The sequence below is a fragment of the Chaetodon auriga genome, chromosome 14 (assembly GCF_051107435.1).
Source record: "Chaetodon auriga isolate fChaAug3 chromosome 14, fChaAug3.hap1, whole genome shotgun sequence".
Taxonomy (NCBI): Eukaryota; Metazoa; Chordata; class Actinopteri; order Chaetodontiformes; family Chaetodontidae; genus Chaetodon; species Chaetodon auriga.
In genome coordinates, this window is record NC_135087.1 from 2,413,779 (window position 1) to 2,436,718 (window position 22,940).

At 46.8% G+C, this 22,940-nt stretch overlaps 1 protein-coding gene across 2 annotated transcripts in view; it reads right to left on the reverse strand.

Moving 5' to 3' along the window:
- brf1a (BRF1 general transcription factor IIIB subunit a) overlaps positions 1–22,940 on the reverse strand; it is a 90,052-nt gene that overhangs the window by 20,204 nt on the left and 46,908 nt on the right. Inside the window, exons 13-16 of one of the 2 annotated variants that reach the window (XR_013078131.1) lie at positions 18,618–18,679; positions 17,830–17,911; positions 17,614–17,664; positions 14,686–14,951 (exon numbers count right to left, since the gene is read on the reverse strand). Coding sequence is in view for 1 of the 2 variants with exons in the window: in XM_076748256.1 (XP_076604371.1) it covers positions 14,686–14,951; positions 17,614–17,669; positions 17,830–17,911; positions 18,618–18,679 (466 nt within the window). In the remaining variant the exon portion in view is untranslated. Of the gene's footprint in view, positions 1–14,685; positions 14,952–17,613; positions 17,670–17,829; positions 17,912–18,617; positions 18,680–22,940 lie in introns of both variants that reach the window. The other variant, XM_076748256.1, reaches the window with a different exon arrangement.

Sequence of the window (22,940 nt, forward strand, 5' to 3'; positions counted from 1 at the left end):
TCAAACAATCAGTGAGAGTTGAGCTTTAGAGGCACCACAGTTCACATTCTGGACATACGAGCTTTCTGTGTGACAGCGGCTATTAATCTGAGCTCACTGGGAGAGTCTCCGAGTCACTTGTGGAGGTCGGAGGTCAAACGGCCGTCAACAGCGCTGCCGGCGGCCTGTGGCGGCAGACTTTTCGGCGGACCTCCGTCTCCATGGCGGCCGTTTCCAGCAGTGGGGAGTGGCTCCAGTCGGGCCTCGCCGCGCGACACGGCGGCCACGTATAAATCACTCCCCGAGGAAAACAATGGGACCATATGTAGCTTGCTCATAAAGGAACATCGACCCCCGACACACATGTTGCTGCCGACCACCAGCGGCTCTCAGAGACCAAGCGGAGCTGAACCTCACTCTTCTTCTGCAGCTCCACAAAAACTCATAAGTAACGATAATGAAAAAACTTCTCATGGATTCATCATATAACCGTTCGGTTCCAGCCAGTTAACCAGATAAGACTTTACTGAGTGTCTCAGCTTCAGAAATGTACCGTTCAGGACTTCATCAGACACATTTGGCAGCAACATTTCACCCATTTTCCAACACAAGTCAGCTTGTTTCTAAGCGTTCCTCAGAAACGGCTGCATGTTGCTCACTCAGCCCATAAAAGAAGGCGCTGTAATCCAGGATCTGAACACTGGCATGAAAGCACTCCACTCAGCGCCTCATCGGGCTCGCGTAAGGATGCGACGAGCCAAAAGGCTTAAAGGTGCCCTGTGGAGTTTCCTTGTAAACAATTAAAAAAAATGTGTTTACATTCAGTGTTCTCACCACAACAGCGAGCGAACAGAAAAGGCTCAACGTTTCCGTCCTCAGACGGCGTTCTCCAAGCCAGTTTTTTAAGATATTTAAAGCCTGCGTCCACGTTCACCTGTGAGCGCTTTTCTTCTTCTTCTTCTCCTCGAAACAAGTCGATTTGCTCTGAAGTCACTGGTGGATTTCAATTTGAAGAATAAGATTTTTACTGGTTGATAAGAGAAGGGTTTTTTTTTCAATTTGAGTCTCCAGAAATTAGCAGGAGTGCTTCGCTGTAGGCGAGAAGCTCGTCTCTTCAAAAGGAACCTCGTGTACTGAACATCCTCCTCTTCTGCTGAATCACATCTCCTCCTCCTCCTCCTGCATTTCTTCTAATCTGCTCTTAGAGGAGGCAGCAGGGATTTTCTGTCTCACTTGAACTCATGCTCGTCCTTCTGATAGCTCCCCATCATGCACCAACAGTTTACTTTCACACGATCGCTGCTCGCTCTGACCTTTAACCTCTGTGTTATCAGTTTGAGAGCGATGAATGAATGAAAATGATGCTGCCGTCTTGTTCTTTTCTGAACTTCCCACACTCCACTAAGACTTCTTGCTCAGTGTCTTCAACCTTTAAAAGTCAGGAAATTCGTCTCGACCGTTAAATTCCTTCAGATATTTATCCAGAAACTGTGACGTGAACCTGCCGGCTTCAGAGATCAGCGGGCTGTGGCGTCTGCACCCTGGATGTCCTTGAAAAAGTAATGAAGGCCGTGTTGAGACTAACATTAGCACTGCGTGACCAAACGATGCCTCCTGATTCATTTCAGTGAGGCTGTGGTGAGAAAAAGGCAGAGTTGTCCTCGCATTTTAAAGATTGGCTGGAACACAATGTAACACATGCTGTTACATGCCAGCACACATTCCTGTTAGACGACTTTGCAACAAGAACGCCATAGATGTCGTGTTTGTCGTGCCATCGTCCAGATTCTTCGAGGGAAAAGTCTGTAGATATCACTGCTACATAAGGATGGATGACTCATGTCAGGGCTGACTGGGACACTTTAATAGAGCAGAGCCATTGTTCAGGTTATCAGTAATGTTATCGTTGTTGTGAACACACAAACACTTCAGCTCGCCTTGTGACTTCAAATTCTCCACATTTCCAAAGGAGCCTGAATTTGCGTTTCCATAACTGAGCTCTTCCAGTCTGGAAACTTCCACTTGCTCCTTTATGCTAACCTCAATACGTTCTGTGACTGCACTGAATTCTGGGACATTTTCTGGTGATGTGGGTGGAGACGTTGGACTGTTCAGCTCCATTTTGATGGATTTTCTACCTGATGAAGTGCTGTCTGTAGAAGCTAAATGACTGGTCCAGGGAACATCTTGGACACCAAATCCTGACTTTACATCTGGTTTTTCATAACATGTACAGTCAGTATCGCTATATGAACTAGTTTTAGCCAGAGTTGCTCCTTCTCACCGATTCTGTTTGTGGTCTTCATGGACGGGATCTCAAGGAGCTGCTGTCCAGTTCAGGGATCTCTGAATTGCTGCTCTGTTCTTTGCAGATGATGTGGTTCTGTTGGCTCCAGTGGACCATGACCTCCAGCACTGTGGCAGTCTGAGGTCATGGTCCTCTGCAGAAAATGTTGGATTGCTTCCACCAGGTTGGAAGTGAGCAGCTGCCCCAAGTGAAGGACCTCAGGAATCTTGGGGTCTTCGGGGTAGTAGTAGTAGTAGTAGATGGATTGGTTCAGCATCATCAGTAATACAGGCGTTGTGGTGGACCATTGTGGTGAAGAGGGAGCTCAAAAGGCTTAGAAGGAGCCAGTTGAGGATGTATGGGCATCTGATCACAGTCCTCCTGGGCGCCTCCTTTTGGATGGAGACCCAGAACTGGTAGAGCCAGAACAAGCTGGCAAGATTATATACATCATCTGGTTTAGGAAAACCTCAAGATTCCCTATTGTTGGAGACAGACGTCTGGACTACCATTTATGGCTTACTGCAACTCAAACCCAGACCGATGAATGGATGGATGGACGGACGGACGGGTGGGTGGATGGATGGATGGATGGATGTGGTTTTCAGTATTATTTCAATGTATTTGAATATCCTGTTTAAACTGAGCGACAGCGATAAAACCAGTCTGGACTATAAAGTCTCTGAGTCGAATTTCCAGGAAATATACAGTATCATGACATGAGCTGAATCACTGCATCAAGTTCCTTTATATAAGAGTTTAACCTCGGTCTGTTCAACCATCCAGTCAGCGGATGGAAAAGTACGAGCTGTCATCAATAACCAGTTCTCAAGAGCGTTGAAGTGGATTTTTCCTGTGAACTCCCTGAAAAGGTCTCAGCTTCCTCTCAGTTTGTTCGCCCTCCGCACTTCTTCACCTCTTTTAAAAGGTCACAGTTCTCCTCCCGCTCTGTCGCTGCTCCTGTCTTCCTGCCTCCTTCACCTCTACAAGGAGGTCACAGCTTTCTCTTTTCCTCTGACACCATTTCTCCTCCTATCTGCACCTCTTACATTTCTATAAAAAGCTCCACGTCTCTCTTTTACCTCCTTCACCTCCTTCAAAGCTCGAGTCACCTCTTCACTGTGTACTTCACAGTGTTTTGAATCGAGAGTTTAAAGTTTAAATCCCATCAGTTTTTCTGACTTATTGCTGATGTTTTTATGCAGAAGTTAAGTTTACTTAAGGTCAAATAATTATAAAGCTATTTGGGTAACTTGTAAACAGATTTTAAGGATCTTTTATTAATGTATCTGCCAACAACTACAAATCCTCATTTAAACCTGTTTTCATACATATTTCTAATTTCTACCTGTTTTGACCTCTCAGGACTCAGAACTAATGCTGGTTTTCTGTCCCGCTGCGAAAAGACGACTGGAACGAAAAACAGATTTGCTTTGAATTCTGAGGAAGAAGATTGACACCCTGATCAATAACCATCTGTGATCAGTTACAGCTCCACACATCTGAATGATGAGAGCCTGGCCCAGAAGTCAGCCTGTTGCTTTAAGCAGCATAAATACATGACAGATTAAAGCCGCCCTGTGATATATTCAATGCTAAAATGTGTGAGAGACGAGTGAACGACGTACAGACGGTTCACAACAACAACAGAAGAGAAGCAGACGATCTGAATCTGGATGATGATTTCAGTGTTTTCACAGCTTCTAGCTTCATGTTTACTTCACATCCTGCACATAAATTCAGGCTTAACAGTTATATATGGAGTTTCTCTTGTTTCAAATCTTTGAATTTAATCAACATCAACACAGTCCAAGTGGAAGCCAGCTGGTTCCCACTTCACCTGAAGAGTTCTGTATTCATGAGAGGAAAAGAAGCACTCTGATCTGATGCTGAAGGAAAAGAGGAAATATGACCGTGGAACTCATACTTGTGCTCAAGTACTTTGCTTGAGTAAATGTACTTAGTTACTTTCTGTCTTTCGCTTTGTAGATGCATCGTTTGTCCCTTCTGGGCAGCCGTTGGTTTCACTCATTTCTGCTCGACATGAAAATCAATTAAATGACTGATTAACTTGTGCGAGTTGTGTGATCCATCACAATGAACTTCAAGTGCCCATTAATTTCAAGTTCAACGCAGATTGATTTGAAAATTCAAAACCTAAATCGGGTCTCATGACTCTGCTCGTAAATCTAAAAATCGTTAACAGTAAATAAAAATAAGGGCTTCAAAACCAGAAGACATTCCAGACACAAGGAAACGTCAAACGTTTGATTTGGAGCGTCTGGACTGGCTTCTGGTTTGTGAAGAACTCTATTTTCCAAGAGGAACCAACACAATTTCTCATCTCTGTCATGACACAGAGAGCAACCAGTCACCTCTGGGATCAATGTGTTTATGAAGTCACCAAGATGAAGGCTGAACAGTCGAACACAGTTTTTAAAAAACGAACTGACTCAAATGGTCTGAAGTACTGGAGCGCTGAGGAAACGTGGTTCAATGCTTCCTTTCATCTCCTTAAGCAACTTTTTAAAGCAACGCACCGTTCAGCATCTGCAGATGTGTAATCACTCCTCAGTGCTTAAAAAGACAACTGGACTAGTCTGAGGTTCTAGAAGACATGTTGCCTCATTCGAGAGGCCTCTTCAGTTCTAACTGAAAGTTATCCTCTTGCAGGATTGTTCACACCTCCCCAGGTGGTTTAACACCCATTCACACCATGACTCACGTGACCTTAAAGACTCATATGATGGCCAGGTGGGTCAACGACTCACATAATGCTCATTCACACCACGACTCACGTGACTCTAATGACTCACATGAACGTCACGTGAGGCAACTACTCACGAAACGCCCATTCACACCACGACTCATGACGCTAACAACTCACACGATGGTGAGTCCAGTTGCTCGTTAAAGCACAGAGGGGCACCATGACCTGGATGAATTGGAATCTAAATAAATATTCTGTTTTTCACTGTGACGGCGATTTATTCGTGGTGTGAATGTCGACATTAGATGTGTTTCAGTGGCAAGCAGCGGAGAACTTTGGTCTTCACTATCAAAAATCTTTGCCAGCATCAGAAACTTGCAGGACAAAATGCGACCAATCACAGCTCTTGCAGAGTCATCTCTGTAGTCACTGCAGCGCTGAGGTGTAATTACATTTTTTAGGAGCTGCACGTCAGATACGCTGTAGTCTAACACTTTAACACGGGGCTGTAAATCCACCTCGGGTGTAAATGAAAGTGCATTAAATTGCATCTTGATAGGGGCTGAATGAAAGTGTGAACGGAGCCTTTCTTCCGTCCTGCCTCCTCCATTCTTTTTAGCTCTCTTTGAATTTCTTTTATGTTCAGTTTATGGAACATTTTCACCAGTTTTTCCTCTCTTCAGCCCATTATCTACAATACGTTAGAGATCGACTTTCATCTCTTTGCATCTCACTCACGCATTCGACGCACTTCATGACAACTGAAGTACATGCAGTCACTTCATCTCTTTTCTCGCCTCTCTCGCCCTTCAGCAACCCTCGATTCTGCATTGCTTCACGGCCCACAACTGCCGGCCGGTCGTCGTCGTCCTCCTCCTCCTCCTCCTCCTCCTCAACACCAGGGTCAAACCAGGACAGATATAGCTGCTCCTTCACCCTGCTGCTTATTTTCAGCCACAACCTGCGTGTTCCTCCACACGATCGGCATATTTAACCCTTCAGAGACGTCAAACCGCAAAACTTAACGTCCATCTCCCATCTATTAATCTCAGCCTCCCTCCTGTCTGTCTCACTTTCACTAGTTCACTCCCTCTCGTCTGTCTCACCCTCCTGCACTCATCCACTCCGCCGCGACTCTCTCTGTTAGGCTATCAGTCTCTGCCGGGCTTAGCGGCTCGTTCCTAATCAGCTTACTGCCAATGAGACTAAGCCTGAGCTGAAAAGGCGATTGAGGGAGGCCGTTTAGCCACTGGCTGACAACTGGCAATAGCTGGGGGGATGGTGTCAATAAAACTTAGCAGGGATGGAGGGTAAAATAAAAAAATGAAGCTAATATATCATCTGGGGTTTTAAGAGAGTGGAGAACGACTTGAGAGTGAAGATAAAGGGGGACAAAAGAGGCAGTATCTCTGTGAATTTCGCTGTTAAAGCGTCTCTTCTTCGGGCTCCGGGGGGAAAGTTTTCAGATGCTAAGCTACGCTGCGGCTCTGTGAGGCCATGAACTACCACAATAGTATCAACTCTTTTAGTGTCAACATTTTCAGTTGCTGGCTGGGCTGTTTTTTCTTCTTTCCGTGGCTAAGCCGCGGATGAAAACTGGGATGTTTTCCAAATGGCCCAGTTTTAGAGTTCCCCTCGAAATTCCAGCCCTGGCTGTCCCATTAGTTACAGTGTGCGGCGCGCTGGAGAACAAAGGTTTGGCCGTTTGAAGCCGTTTGGATGGAAAAGGCTGCAGAGGGAAAGCTGCTGTCGCTGCTGCGAGCAGAGCCGGATGTCCACAATCAAAGAGATGCTCTCATTTCTCAGCGCTTCATGAGGAATGGGCTCGTCTGAGCAGGGTGGCGGGTGGGAGGGATTATTTATGGGAACATCTCTGTGGATGAGAGCGGAGGCTGAAGATCTAAATGTAAATGCATGTGTGAAATGGGCTTCATTTAGCATGCGACCAGCAGCGGAGCAGACTGGCACGTCATGTATGAACTAGCACGTCACGGCACCAACGTCCAGATCGTGATGCTAAATACTGGAAGTATCCAGATGACTGGAGCTCATGCTCAGCTAACATTTCATCCCATCAGGCCATCACATCACGCACTACTGCTGAATAACAGATTCATAATCTTCTTGTGGTGTGTTTGGTTTTCTTCTTCCTTGAATTTTCAGATTCCATCGTTTCATCTTCATCGGCTGAAACACATCGCCCGTTCACACCTGAGTCTATCATGTGTCTCCAAGGTGTCCAGCATTTCATCACTGCTTACGTCACTTTCACTAGAAGGTCGAAGGGTTCTGCACACAGTTATTATTTATCGTCGCATTTGTTTCATGCAGGCTAACAGCTAGCTAGCGGTGGAATAGGAGGGTCCGAAGTCATGGCCGCAGTGAAGAAAGGCAAACCAGAGCTCCAGAAGGAGGTGCATCCTGTGGTGATACAGCAGCGGAAGCTGTGTCAGTGAAAAGATGGTGTTTTTCTCTAATTTGATGGCATGACAGTCTTACGTGACATGCAAATGACTGCATAACAAGACAACTTGTACACCATGTACGTCAATGAATCCACGCAGACTTTAATACTGTAATACTTCATTTCAGAGGGAAATATTGTAGTTTTTACTCCACTGCAGTTATCTGACAGTTACTTTACATGTTAACATATAAAACATATGATCATCTTGTAAAATGTGACGCATGAAAAGCAGCTGCTTTTTATACTCGAGTACATCTACCTGACAGTACTTCTGCTACTGCTGAGGAACACTTAGAACACAGTTTTCCTGTAAGTGATCATGTGTACTTTTACTATTAGTGTGAAATCCTTTCGAATCCCACTGATCGAGTTTGAAAACAGCTTTTAAAACAAACCATTGTTGCTCCTTTAATTCCTGAAAAGCTCACGTTTTGCAGAAACAACTCTTAATCTCATCAGCGGTGTGCGGCCCGTCACGTGGCTGCTGGGGGGGGGGGGGGGCGCGCCGGGTGGGTCGGGCCTGGCAGCACCAGTGACCCTCTCAGTCCGTCTGTTTGTCTGTCTGCTAACCTCCACCACCATCCAACGGCTCATTGCTCACAGTTTGCGGGGTGGGGGTGGGGGTGGGGGGGCGCTGGGGGATCAGAGGCTTACAGGGAGGGGCTGCAAACCACAGACAAATTATACACCCTCCTCTAACACAGCTGGTCGCATAACAAGGAAAAACATCCTCTTCGATCGAGTGTGCCGAGCAGGAAAATATGATAGAAACCGAGCCGACCCCCCTTCCCCTTCGCCGCGGGGGGAGATTTAACTGGAGCTGCTCTCGCTCCATTTTTCCTGTTTCTGTAAAGTTTTTAAACACCCGGATGACTTTTTGACTTTCTCATGACACCTGCTCTGATGGGCTGAAAAACCAAAATGGGAAGTATTTCCTTTTTCTCCCCCCCTCCCCGTCGTCCCCTCCTCTGGCACCACCTCGGAGAAGTGGTGGCAGCGGCAACATCTGGCCAGAAAACTGCTGAGTTCTCCGGTTTCTCCTCCTCCGCTGGCGAAGTCTGCGGGTCAGATTTACATTTCTGGAAAACCAACACAGACCAAAGTGGTTGCTGTGACTTCCCTCCCTCTGAGGAGAGAGGAATTCTCCTGTTCTTTCTTTTCTTTCTCCAAAAAAAGCTCTGGAATCAAACAAGTACTCTAAAAAGAGAAGAGGGGAAAAAAAGCTTTGAATGGGAAAAGAACAGATGAAGGAGCAGAGGAGCGCAAAGAAGGGAGAGAGGAGGAAAAAATATCACTGGAGGGCAATTATCTGGGCTATTTCTGGAAGACTGCTTTTCCATCCTCCAGCAGGGATGGAGGGAACAGGGAGGGTCTGTTTGGCAGCTGGCTGGAGGAGGTGGAGGGTGGAGAGACAGAAGGAGGGGGGCAGAAAAAGAAAGAGGCAGAAGTGAACGAGTCCATGGGACATTTGAAGCTAAAGACTGTGCAGGACAGGGAGGACAGCAGGGCTCTGCTGCTCCTGAACGGCCCAGTTAGCAGGAATCCAGAGTGAAAGACGAGGGGGACGAACGAAGGTGAAGCTGAGTGACACAAAGAGACAAAGACAAGATAACAGAGGGACAGGCGGCGAGCCGGGAGACAGACCTACAGAGCCCGAAACACGGCGGTCACTGGAAAATCTACAGCCGCTCATTTTTAGGAGGAAAACTGACAAACGGACGATGCAGAGACACAGAGGACACATATGTCTTCATCTGCTGGTTCAGGTTAAGATGATCTGACACCCTGAGCTCAAAACAAAAGTAAAGGATGAAATATGCATGAGCAGATAACCTGAGGACCCCCGAGAGGTCGCAGGATGAAGAAAATAAAGTTCTGCTGCACAAAATCAGGTTTATTTTTCAGATTTGTCTCCAGGGTGAAATACTTGAGCGTGAATTCAAATGCTAACATCAAGTGCCAAAACGTTTGCTGCAACAATGAATGAGAGGACTCTGGTTTATGCGGCGTTAGCTGCAAACAGAGAGTCGCTAACGTTTCAAAGAAAAACACCTTCAGTTTGAATTTTAATCTAAAACTTGTTTCTACCCCGACAACTACAGGAAGTCCAGCCCAGCGAACACAGACTGAAGCCAAACGTTTGTCATGTAATCCACAAAATAAATGGAAAAAAATCCTCTCAAAAAAATAGCGAGCGGAGTGAGACGTCAGCCGAACCCGTCGGTCGTAACGGCTCCGGCCTTCGCCTCGCTGCTCTCTGTTTACTCTAAGTGGTCTCATCAAACTCGCCGCCAATTCTGCCGCTCGTTTCCAAGTCGTGCGATCAAACTTGTCTGAGCGAAGCGAGGCAAATTTACAGCATGTTTTGTAAAGTGCAAACACTTCAGTGGATAGATCAAGAGGAAAGATGAAAGAGACAAAACTGGGAGGAGGAAAAAAACCACAGAGAGGACAAGAAAGGCAAAGAACTCGTTAGCGAGCAGCAAAAGCCCAAAGCGAGAGCAGACCTGATGGTGCAGAGTGATACAACAGGCCTGGAGCTGCTGCTGAGGGCTGTTAACGGAGAGACACAGCCAGGATTAGAAAAGTAGGAGAGAGAATAGAGGACAGGCGGAGGAGAGAGAAGGAGGTCGGGAGGAAACAGAAACGGGGATAAACAGTGGGATGACGAAGATGGAGGCAAACCTGGAGGAGAGAGAAAGAAGATGGGAGATAAAGTGAGAGGAGAGTGATGAAGAGGCGCCGAGCGAGGAAGGTGGAGGAAGGATGTGGAGAGGAGAACGAGGAGAAAGGTGCAGATGGAGGGAGTGAGGATCCTTTCCGAAGGGTTCGAGATGATGATGGAGGAGAAAAGGATCAGGAGTCTGTACAGGGCGTTTTATTTTGAAAATTTACCAGATTCCCTGCACTGTTGCCATGAAATACTACAAATCTTTGACGACAGAAGTGTCCCAAAATGCTAACAAAGCTAAAAAACTATGGAAGAAATTGACATCAATCAATCATTTCTGGACATCAGTATCATCTACAGTGCAAAGTTCACAGTTGTACTTAAACTTTGGAGGCAAAAAAGACAATGAATCTGTCCTGCAAAGAGGAGAAAACATTAAGAGCCGCAGAAAAGGTGGAGGTGGAGAAGAACAAGCCAGGCTGATCTCCAGATCCCGACACTGAACAGGAGCCCACATCTACGAGAGCAGACCCTCGAGCCGAGCACAGGGAGCAGCCAGGAGCCTGGAGGAGGAACCGGGAGAGGGAGGGGAGGCCGGAGCAGCACAATGCCTCAGTGTAGCCCCTCAGCGAGGCCTCGAAACAAGGCACAATGGCTGCACTGTCAGCAGGCCTTCTCCTGCACTTTCATAGGTCTCCCTGACACCAGGCCTCTCCCCTTCCTCAATAAGCAGCACAACAACCTTTTCAGGGTCCGGAGCAACGGTCTGCTCCTCGAGCGCCGGGCTGAAAGAGACCATTCTGCGCTCAACGGTCGCTGTTTGAGATCCTTTTTGTCTTTCTTCTGATTTTTTTCATTCCAGCGCTGCCGCTGACATGCTACCAGAGAATGGGAGATTATCACCACGTTGTCGCTAACTAGGCCGCGGGGCATTTTCTCGCTCCTAATGGTTTGTGGGTAGAGCCACTGAAAACTGAAGAACCGCAGGGGTCGAAAACACTGTTGTGCATTCAGCGCGACAAAGTGCAGAGATCGGCGGTTTCTGCGTAAATGGATGCAGCGAGTTTCCATTCAGGAAAAGAAAAGCGAAAGGAAAGTGCGGGATGAATGATTCACCGCGGCGACGCCCATCAATGATTCATTGATGAGGCGGCAATGGATTTTAAAAATTCAAGCAGGTCGAACACTTCAGGAGAGAGGGTCCATTCTTAAAAACAGCAGAGGGGTTGAAGCCCCTCTTCAAAGAGATCAGAGCCCAAACATGAAGGTGGAGACGGTCTTTCATTCATGGAGCATGTCGGCTCTCCGAGGAGGCAGCAGCCATTAGCCAACTGGAGCGGCTCAAATCCAGCACTCTGTTGTTACCGGGCTGCTGTTTGCAAACCTCTATCACTGACAAACGCTGCGGTCCAATCATGTTATCGATCCATTAATGGAGAGCAGCCACAGATCTAGAAACACTTCTTTATGTCTGACAACAGTCTGAAAAACAAAGATAGTCCATTGAGAAGGATAGAAAACACAAGAAGTGGACAATCCTCACAAAGCTGCAGCAGTGATCAATTAATCAACTGATTGATTCAGCAATGCTTCTTTTCCAAGTTAATTGGGGAAAAACAGTTTGGCATTTGGCCCTGATTACTGGGAAAGTAACGCTTCTTTAACCTTCAGTGACGTATTCAGTCGTCTGGAGGCATCAAAGACCAATGAGAGGCCATTTAGATCAACGCACTCAAAGCTGGTGAATGAGGAGTATTTGGAGGCGGCTCTTCACAGTTACACTACGTTAAAGAAATACTACTCACATTAAAGTATTCGTGTCAAAATGTTCTTGATGAAAGTAAAAAGTCAACTACAACTGTGTTAATATCAAATCAACAACATCACACCACCGAGCTCTGACGTCCAAACCCGACAATCAATTCCAAAATTCTGTTTATATCGACTTTAGCGTTTAGGGAGACGTCTGCCTCTTTAGTCGACGTCCTCAGCTGACAGTTTTCTGACCTCGACAGCGTCGTCATATTGAGTTTTTCTCGCTGCGTCGTCGCCTGCAAAGTTAATGCCGTTGCTCTTATCTGCCGTCGTGGTCTTTGAGTCCTCTTGTCGCTGCGGGTGGATAAATTATTTCTTCTTCCTCTTCGTCGTCGGGTTTGTGTAATTGCGGCGTGTTTATTGTTCCTGAAAAGCTTTTTCTTCAGCGCATTCACTCCTCCGGCTCTCACACATCAGATTTATCTGCGTCAGCGTCTTCGTCCTGAGCACACGGACGAACTCGCTTCATTTATTGATGCGGTTTATGGAGAAACTGTCAGATTAAAGCCTCGTCAGGCAGACGGAGGCTCCGCCGAAGTGTCCTCGAGCAACACGCCGACCTTTGACCTCTCCGTGGGCGGGTGTGAAGACAAAGGCAGTTTCCTCCATCGTGATCAATGAAGAATCACGTTACTGTCGTTTAAACAGGGACTGCTCTGATCATCGATCATCAATGTGTTTCTTCAGCATTGATTTTATTTTCTCCAGTTATTTTATATTTCTGTTTTTTCTCTGTTTCACTTTTTCTTTTTCAGGGTTTTTTTTGTTTCTGTCTCAATTTTTTTCTTTCTGTTTTACCACAATTTTGTGTAGCTGTTTTTCATTTTAGTTTTTAATTTTTACTTTTTTCATGTTTTTCTGTTATTTTCTTTGTTTTGCTGTTTGTTTTTTGTTTCTCTTCTTTTATTTCTGGTTTTCATTTTGCATTTGTATTAGTTTTTATGTTTTTTTCTGTTGTTTTTGTTTTTCTGTTTGCTTTTCTTAGTTCTTATTTTTTTCTTTCTGTTTTTCCACATTTTTTGCTTTCATTTTTCTTTTCTGTGTTTCTGTTTCTCTATTTCAATTCTTTTTTTTCCAGTTGTCTGTAAAAACATAAACTTCGTCTGAATAGTTTTAACATAATCAACAAAAAGCAATTTATCAGCAGAATCGTGGTGTTCAGGGCTCAGCGTCTTGCTCAAGGACACGTGGGCAGGAGGATCCGACCCTGATTAATGGACGACACACAGCCACCAAACTACAGAATGACCTTCGCAAACACAATTTATCTGCTTGAGTGGTTTCCATTGAAGTGAACTGTGTTTCTATGCTTCATGTTTGTTTCCGTGACCTGTTTTCGACACACAAACACACTTTGGCCTCAATTATTATGGTCTGTACGTGTTTGTTCTCGTGTTTCTGTCCATGTTTACATCCTGTAAAGGACAGAGTGACACACCCACTTTGTTCAAGGGCGTTTTATAAATTCAATTTATTTGACTTGAGGAGAAACTGCCAGTAAAAAGACTCCCAGCTGCCATAAATAAGAAATAAACAATAAATAAGCAGAGCAGTCAAAGCGAGACCAGATTCAGGTTTACGAAGACCCAGAGACCAGAACGAGGCAGGTGATCAGCGAACAGCCGCCTCTGTCGGACGCTCGTAAAGCTTCAACACCGAAACCCGACGTGAACTGAAAGGGTTTAAAAACGGTGCCACAGGAAACCAATTTCCACCAACACCAGACAAACTGAAGAAAAGCCCTCAGCTCTTCTCCGCGCTGCAGAAAACCCATTAAACCGGTGTGAAAAGCTCGGAGTGGATCAGCCCTGTGAATGCCTGTCGTGAAAAGAGGAGGGGGGAGGACGGCGGCCGAATCCTGGCAGAGAAGAAGAGAGAATCCCAGAAGAGGAGCAAAAAAAAAAAAAAAATCCCCCACAAAACCGAGCATCTGTCCTCCCGTCGCAGGTGATTATTCCGGCCGACAGCAGAAGTGCCGCCTCATCATTATGGCGTGAAGCCGCCGTCACGTGCCAGAAAAACACAAACCGGCTGGATTTGACCTCGGAGCGGCTGCTGTAAACACTCTGCATCCATCTCGCCTTCGTTCGATCGAGCAGCTGCTGTTTGCATTGAGGATTATTCACCGGCGTGAGGGACCCGAACATAATTAAATATGGATTTATGTACTGTAGGTGTTGTTTTTCAGGGGATACTACAGTACAGGTAACAGTGTTAACAAGAGGAGGGCGCCGAGTAATTATCTGATCAGATTCAGAGGTAATTAAGATGTTTGTGCAACGGCTGAAATATTTATTCATTTATTAAAATAAAAGTCCTCCAACATTCTGAGCTCTGTAAGGACGTCATGCATTAGTGTGCAGGTGTACCTAATAAAGGGGCCACTGAGGTCATTTTCCACCTAAGAAGTGATGAATTCACCGGACGGTTGCTTTAATGTCAGACTTCACGTCCACAACAAACTGAACTGACTGATTGATCGATTGATCAGTTATTAGCCAAAGTCAAACTACCAGCGGACGAGTGTGGTTTCCTCCTGCAGCGGATGTCGCAGTGGGATGTTATTATGTTCGGCGTCGCACCTAAAGATTAAGTCCATCAATCACTGAGTCGATTAAATGTCAGAAACTGGTGCAAAGACAAAAACAGCTGCTTTCTCTTGACCAACAGTCCGAAAGCCGAAGACCAGGACAAAGCAAACCAGGACACAAACACCCGACAGAACCGGGCTGATGTAAGAGCGGCGGTGCACTCACCTTTTTCCCAGGGTGCTGAGCGGCGTGCTGAGGCTGAGCGGAGCTCGAGCGGCGTTGTGGTTTCGTGGAATCCGCTTCACGGCAGCGGGTTCCCTCTTCGGGGAGTCGGCCTTGAGAGCCGGGCCGGCGCTGGGCTTGATGTTGAGGTCCTTCAGGACGTCGTAGTTGATCTTGGAGGAGATCCTCTTCTGCTCCAGCATCTTCTCGATGGCCTCGTCCGCCGTGCTGGCTCGGATCGGCTGACGCTTCCTCACAGGTCCTCTGCGCTGTCGGGTTCAAACAGAACCAATCAAATCAGCCGTCATCAGAAAACAGAAGATTTATCAGAGTGTGCAAAAACAGCAGGGCGATATTTCAGATGGTGTCTGAGTCAATGTCAACATTTTTACCAAAACAGGTACAAACATGGACAGTTTATGGTTTTATGTGAAGCTTCCTCACTCAGAACGAGTGATGAGTAACAACTATTCATTTATTTACACAGAATATTCAGTAACTCCTGTTCGGAAATCATTTAACTCTGCAGCAGCATCGGTTCAAAACCTGCTGCTAAAAGCTGGATGCTACCAAAGAGTCTACAGACATGTGAGGCTGCGCTAAGACCCAGACTGAGCTACATGCTAATGTTAGCATGCTAACATGCTCACCATGACTGCTGATGTTTAGCAGTTTGAGTATTTCAATGCTGCTAACGTGGAGCTAACTGTACTCACAGCAGGTACAAATATCAAAGGTTTGTTTAGTCTCAGCTGCTCCTCCTGGACGTCCAGGATTCTAACAGCCAATCCAACGCCATCACGGCCATGTGATGAGGTCATGATTAAGACCTCACGGTCACTCTAACTCGACTAAATTTACTCCGATTCTAATCGGCAGATGAGGGTCAAATGTTATCTGGAGATATTTTGTCTCCATATTAGACCGTCCGGGTCCCAGATGGGAAAGATTTGCCCTCTGAAATGAAAGAGTGACTTCAGACCACCAGAGGAACACCGTTATAAGCAAATTTACAGCTGAACACATTTCTGTAATCAGCAATTTATCTCAATTAAGACGGCAGATTGGGGTTATCGCCCGGTTTCACTTATTCCACGTTCACCTCGACCTCGGTGGAATTACGGCTGCAGTTCAGCGAAGTTTCTCTTCTCTGAAAACAAACTCTGAAGCACATTTCATGCAACAGTGACGAGGTCTTAAATCTCCCACGTTTCCTCACAGATTCGGGCAATTTAACCGACAATCCTCTTCCTCGGCTGGCGGCAAAGTGACCCGACAGCAGCAGCTAATCATCTCAAGACGCCGAGAGTCAGAAGCTACACGAGGACGCTCGCTTCGCCACGCGTAAAAATAACAAGAGCGGCCGGGCGGCGTTTTATTTACGTGTTCGCTCATCTGTCAGCGAAAGGACGGAGCGCTGTTAGCGGGATCGGCGCCGTGAGGAGGCGGCATGTCTCATTAGAGCCGCAGGTAATTCAGCAGGTAGCAGATGTTGGCTGGAACAAAGACTCTGAGCTGTGCCAAAGCTGCTGATGGGAACCAGTTTCACCAGCCTGCCTGTCTGCCTGTTTGTCTGTCTGTCTGTCTGTCTGTCTGCTCTTCTGTCTGTCTGTCTGCCTGTCTGCTCTTCTGTCTGTCTGTCTGCCTGTCTGCTCTTCTGCCTGCCTGCCTGTCTGCCTGCCTGTCTGTCTGTCTGTCTGTCTGCTCTTCTGTCTGCCTGCCTGCCTGCCTGTCTGCCTGCCTGCCTGTCTGTCTGTCTGTCTGCTCTTCTGTCTGTCTGTCTGCCTGTCTGCTCTTCTGTCTGTCTGTCTGTCTGTCTGTCCTGTTTGGAACCTTCCACAGGTAAACAGGTTCAGTGGTAACAGGTGATGATTGGGTGTGAAAGAGGCATCTTTGAGCGCACAGGTGTGTCATTACATTCGTCAGCTGACAGGAAACTGACCAACAACAGTTGCTGTAACCTGTGAATCAGCTCAGATTAAAGATAAAAAAAAAGCTCCAAACATGATCCTGTTCCAGCTTCTGTTTTCTATTATTGATCATTCTGATTCTTCTGGACGTTAAGAGGTTGTTAATTTGTGATCGGCCTGTTTTATTATTTTCTGTTTCCATCGTAAACCAGCTGATTAAAGACGAAGCGTCGGGCCGATGAGCAGCTCAGGGAGTGAAATCAAATGTGTTTGAACCGAACATGAAAACATCTCGTCATGGAGCGTCAGCGGGGCCTCGGGGTTCTGGATGCTGACACAGATCCAGGCCGAGGGACCGGCTTCTGTTCTGACTCCACCTGTTTCCTGTCATCTCTGCACTGAACGCTCGCTAACAGGCAGAAACAGCAGGACGACAAACATTACCGGAAAGTAATAAACTTCATTACTAAAACCCTTCAGCAATCCAGTAAGAATGAGCCTAAAACACAGATCCAGGACTTGAACCACGTGAGCACAAACATGGTTCTGGTCTCTGTTGGAAGGAAACACTCTGAACTTTTATCAGAATCAGTGTCATCGGTGCTGCTGGCACTGAGTAAAGTCTGAACGCTCTGAAGCCTGAATTTCTCTGTGCACATTGATGCTTGCAGACGACTTTATCTGGACCTGATCAGCTGGAAACACAATGGGACCACAGCATGAAGCCTTTCAATGAAAACTGATCATAAATCAATAAGAAGGATATTTTCATGTTTATTCTACATGAACATCTATATTTCTATTCAAGAAGTTGTATTTATACGTATACTTTGGCTACACATCTTTATACTGAGGCCATTTATTATATTTATCACTTGAAATTGTGCCTAATCTGCATGTTCTGAATTTCACTGATTGTTCAAAGCATCAGTCATCTTCACAATCAGCTGTGATTGGCTCGATCGTCACACACCTTTCTGACGGTGTTTATTACGAGCTCTGCCGACCCCCCCCCCCTTACCTTCTTCTCCTTGTAGATGCCGAGCTCCTTCTCCTTCGCTATCTTCGCCTCCTTCTCTGGAAGCAGAGAGAACAAACAGTGAACGTTCAGACTCTGAGATAACAGCATCAACGCGACACGCTGAACTCCGGATTGTTCCTGAACGCAGCGTCAACTTCCAGCACGTTATCAGCAAACAGAGTTTGAGTCTGAAACCTCGCCGCGCTCTCGCAGTACCTTTCTGCTCTTTGAGGTAGTCGGAGTTCTCGGCCATCCACAGCGCCGTCTTCACCTGGATCTCTTTGTCACTCAGCAGATACTGCAGAGAGGAAGAGGGAGAGTCAGCGTCTTCATCAAAGACCACCTGCCACTCTGTGCACCTCCACCTGAATGTAATCCTGCACAACAGTCTGCCTCCTCAGTCACAATATACAGAAATGAAGTACTTTGTGTGTACTGATGGAGAAACTTCCTTTAAGGTTTAAAGTGAAGTTTTAAGTTTAAACTCAGATGATTAAAACCTTATTCTGAACTCTGTGTGAAGCACAAATAAAACCAGAATCAATCATTTCCAATCGATCGATCACCTTTGTGCTGTTTTCAGTTAAAAAAGGATTTCATTGATGTTTCGCACAGCGTGCACTTCCTGATACTTCAATGATGTTACTTTAGCTGATAACCCAAAACCTTCTCAACGTATTAGCTTAATAATAATAAAAAATAGGAATCTACATCAAAATAGTCGATAACATTCAGGGTTGAACCTCATCTGTGAGCTCGTGCTGCGTCTTAAACTGTGATTTTAATGTTTCATGTTTCTGTTGTTGTGTTCATGAGGACCCCAAGAAGACGTGAATCCACTGTGAGTCCACTGTGTGGAGGCTAACGTGGATCCAGCGTACGAGCTCAGAACAGGTAAACGTGACTGTGAGCGCTCTCACGGCGTCATGGGTTGGGCTCAGGCTCTCTCTGCTGTCAGCTGTGGGATCAGGTCCAGTGGAGCTCATTAATCAGCAGGTACGTACCAGCTCTATCTCGCTGTCGTCTATCCCGCTCAGGTCCAGCTCGCCTCCGTCAGCAGCTCCATCTGTCACGCAGACACAAACCACAGCGGACACAGTCAGAGAATCTGCCGTGACGCACGTTTTCACGGCCGCTTCCGCGTCCCCGAGGGTCAAACAGGAAGCAGCAGCTGGACGGAGACGGAAAACGCACCTCCAACATGCAGGAGGCGGTGGAGCGTCCTCCATCGGGGGTTAATCAGCAAATAAAACGCACTGTGACTCCTGATAAGACGTTAATAGGCTTAACTCGCGTTTAAGCCGATCTACCTTAACGCACTTTCTTTTCAATTACGATACGCTTTCTAGATTGCGGCGCGCTTTATTTTCAAACAGCCAGATGCTGAAAAGGCAATTTGCATTTTTCAAGCTGCGACGCCCGAGACCCTCTCCCGGCTTTTACCTGCGATGGAGACGATTGCAGGAGTGAAAACAACAGACATTTTAAAGTGTTGATAAAAGGCAGAGCTGGTGGAAATCCCCGGGCGTGCACACAGTTCAATTTTGGAGAGAAAGGCTGAAAGGAAATGTGATTGACTTTGATAGAGGAAAGAAAAGGAGGGAGCGGGCGGAGGCTTCGAGGGAGAAAACCACGAGGAGAAACTCAACAACTTTCCCTCCAAAGATCCTCCACCTTGATTAGCCGCCGTGGAACAAAGTGCAACTTCCCGACAGACTTCAGACAGTCAATCAAAGGAGGAAAAGCTGGAGAGGAGCGTTTTAAAGAGGCGGCAGGTTTATGGGAGTCGCTCGACTCCTGTCAGCGCTCTGCCTTTGACGCCCTGGTGGGGGGGGGGGCCTCCTCCCTCGAGTTCAAGCTCCCTGCAGGGCGGCGACTTCAAACAGCAGCCACCTGAGTCCGAGGCAGCTTTCCCACTTCATTAAGCAGAGACAGGTGAGGCGAGGAAGAGGAGCGCACCCATCCTCAGAGTTCTCCCACAGCCGAGGAGGCGGCGGGGGGTAATCTAGTCGGCCGTTTGAGTTCGACTCCCTTAAAGAAGAAGCCGCTCCGGAGGGGAGAGACAGGTCGGCCGCTATCTGCCGTCCCAGCCCTCCAGGAGGTTCCTCCGCGTGAAGTGTGAGGGCGAGATAAGATGGAGACAAGCCCTGGGAGAGATTGGCAGCTCCGGGAGGCAGAGAGGCGGCGAGACGAGGAGCTGATAACGCCGGTCCGAGCCCGGAGCGAGGAGGAGGAAGAGGAGGAGGAGGAGGAGGAGGGGGGAGCAATTACCGAGTTATTATTCAGCCGCTGCTTTGATAAATCTACACTCACTAATTTGATCAAAGCCATAAAATTGTTCTTGGTGAGCGTGCAGGAGAATTCAGAGGGCTGAACGGATCAGGGAGGCAAAGACGAAGAGCGAGACGGTCCAGGAGACAGCTGGACAGACGTCCTGGTCCAGACTTCAAACCAGGACGCCACAGTCACGTGTTTGCAGTGCTTTAAAACCACTAAATGCTACAAAACCTGATATTAAATGACTATTTTCAGCCAATAAGTCCAACGTTTCAGCGTCTCTAACTTAGAATCTGTGGAAGACTACGTGTCCACAATGACGACTTCCAGGTCAACAACAGAAAAACAGCTCAACCTCTTCTTCTTCCTCTTCCTCATGTAGACGGAGTCTGGACGAGAAGCAGTTAAACCTCCGTTCATTCTGTCGTCGGTTTTAATTTAATGAAACTGACTCACGTTTACATTCATCCATCGTCTGTTTCTGCCGTCAAACACGTGAACGAGAGCAAAACTGCGTCTGAGAATCACTTCATGTTACCCATAATCCCGAGCTGCTGCGCTGATGAGATCATTTTCTCTCTGTTAATTGTCCGATCTGGATCACGAGATTTCAGATTTATAGTCTAGTTTTGGAGAAGTTCAGTTTCTTGTGACAAAAACACTTTCAGAGCTGAGAGGAACTTTTCTTCTGTGTAAATAATAAATATTATTTATGGTTCGTGTAACGACGGGGAAGCACATCACAGTCACAAGTGACTGGAGGCGTTTTTCCTCCCATAAACCCTCCACACTTTAAGATCACTTTATGATGAACCAGAGCAGCAAATATAAATAAACACAAAAACAACAAACATTAGCAAACTACCAGTGCGAGCCCTTCCTCCCAGATATCAACCAACAGCACTGAGACACAAAGGAATTCCTCAATTATGCTAATTTCCTCTTTCATCCATGACGATATCTACACAACTCGCCAAGAGAACACATAAAATACATGAATGTAGACCATGTATAATATTCTAAACAAGTAAGAAATCAAGAGAATACCTGAAAACAGCTAAAAAAAAAAGAAGCACAATTTACCACAAATACTTAGAATAAAATGCTGTAATAATATTTTGGCGTGTGTCATCGCGCTGCAGCAGGTTCAGAGAAAACTGAGATGAAGTCTAAAACCTGCAAACTTCTGCTCTCAAGGCTAAGGTTCGACACTTGGATCCACCTGAATGTCTTTAACAAGCTTCTCGTTTGATAAAAACTCAGGTTCAGAGAGACGTCAACACCTTCAGAGAAAAGGAACAAAAAGCTCCTTTTTAATCCAGTTTGAGGAGATCCTGCAAAAAAACTGCTTCAGCACGAATCAAAGCAACATAACGAAGGACTTGATATGTATTTAGGTCAGGCTTTAAAGATTCTGTACAGATTTAATCATCATCGTCTTTGACTGACTTCCTGAACTTGTCCTTTTCTATTCATGCAGTGTTTTCTGGTCCTGACTGATGAACGGCTTCCTCTTCACACTGAGAACATGACAAAAGCCTAAAAAACCCTCTTTCAGTGACCTTTTTCTCCTCCATCAGAAGGTCTGGGACGAACTTCTGAACTGACATCTTAATAATGAAAAACAGAAGATCTGCAGCCGCCTGGCCTTCATCAGCGAGCCGGTCCGAGGCCAAAAACATTCAGCGTCACTCTGAATAAGATGTGAGCGACATCATCTCATTAGCAGGAAGAAAGTGGCCAAGACTCGCAGCGCTTTCACCAAACTTCAGACTCCTGCAGGAAAACAGAAATCACCTCCCCGACGACCTCGACCGCGGCTTCCTCTTCCTGTCCAGGCCGACGGACGCCCGAGGTCTTCTGGCAGCAGCTCAGACTCCACCGCCTGCATATCAGACCAGAAAAAACAGGATTCCCCAAACATGGAGGAGCTCCTGCTGTCCCTGTGGAGCACACCTCCGACCTCCCGCTGAGGGGGGAGGAGGAGGAGGAGGAGGAGGAAGAGCCTCCAAGAAAGTGCAGCGAGGGAGGAAATGACTTCAGAAAGGCAGAGACGAATCACGACGATTGGTCCAAAACAAGTCATTAAGTAACGTTTTCAGGCTTCTTAAGCTTTGATCTCAAACCGTTAAACAGAGTTCAAACGTGAGAGCTTCACCTTAAAACGAGGATTTAACAGCTTCGTTCTGGCCTGATGTGAAGTTCCTCACTGGATTAATGCTAATTAGCAAGAGCTATTACAGCACATCACCTGCTCCAGACAACCAGAGATGAAGAGGCTGCTACCTGAGCTTCAACAGCGACGTGATTAATCAGATCGTTTGGGCTCATGATGCTAATTTGTATAAGAAATGCTAAAACTGGACAAACGTGCGGCGGCGGCTCAGCAGCAGGCTGACCAGCTCAGCTCCTGTTGGCGAACGCTGACGATAAATCGCGTGAGAAACAGAGGAAGGCGGCGTGACGGCGGTCTGATCCACCTGTGAGAGACGCTCTCCACGATGCCCGAGGGCTGCTAACTCGATCCCCCTGTTCTCTGCTGGTCCTCAGACAGGTAACCTGACCCCAGGTTTACCCTCAACCCCTCCCCTACCGCTGCACAAATACTCCCCCTCCTCCCCGCCTCCCACACCTCGCCGAGTCCCAGGCGGCGGCAGACCTGTCTGATGTGGTCAGGAGAATAAGACGCTTCGCTGCCGACACTCTGATACCAAAGAAGAAGAAAAAGAAGAAAGAAGACAAAGAGAGGGAGAAAATGTGCCCTGCAGGAAGGAACAGGTGAAGGAGACGGCCTTTAGAAGGCGGCGAGGAAGGAGAGAACAGGAGGAGCTCGGGAGGGGGAGGGGGAGCCAAACAGAGTCAGAGACAGTCAAGGAAGAGGCTGGGGGAGTTTTTATCCTCCCTGAAATCCAACGAAAAGACCAAAACAGAGACAAAGAGAGTGATGGAGAAACCAGGAGGAGGGAGGACGGGGAGGAATGAGGAGACGGAGGCTGAGAGAGAGGAAAGACAAAGGAGGTGGCGAGAAGTCAAAAAACGAGAGGAGATAA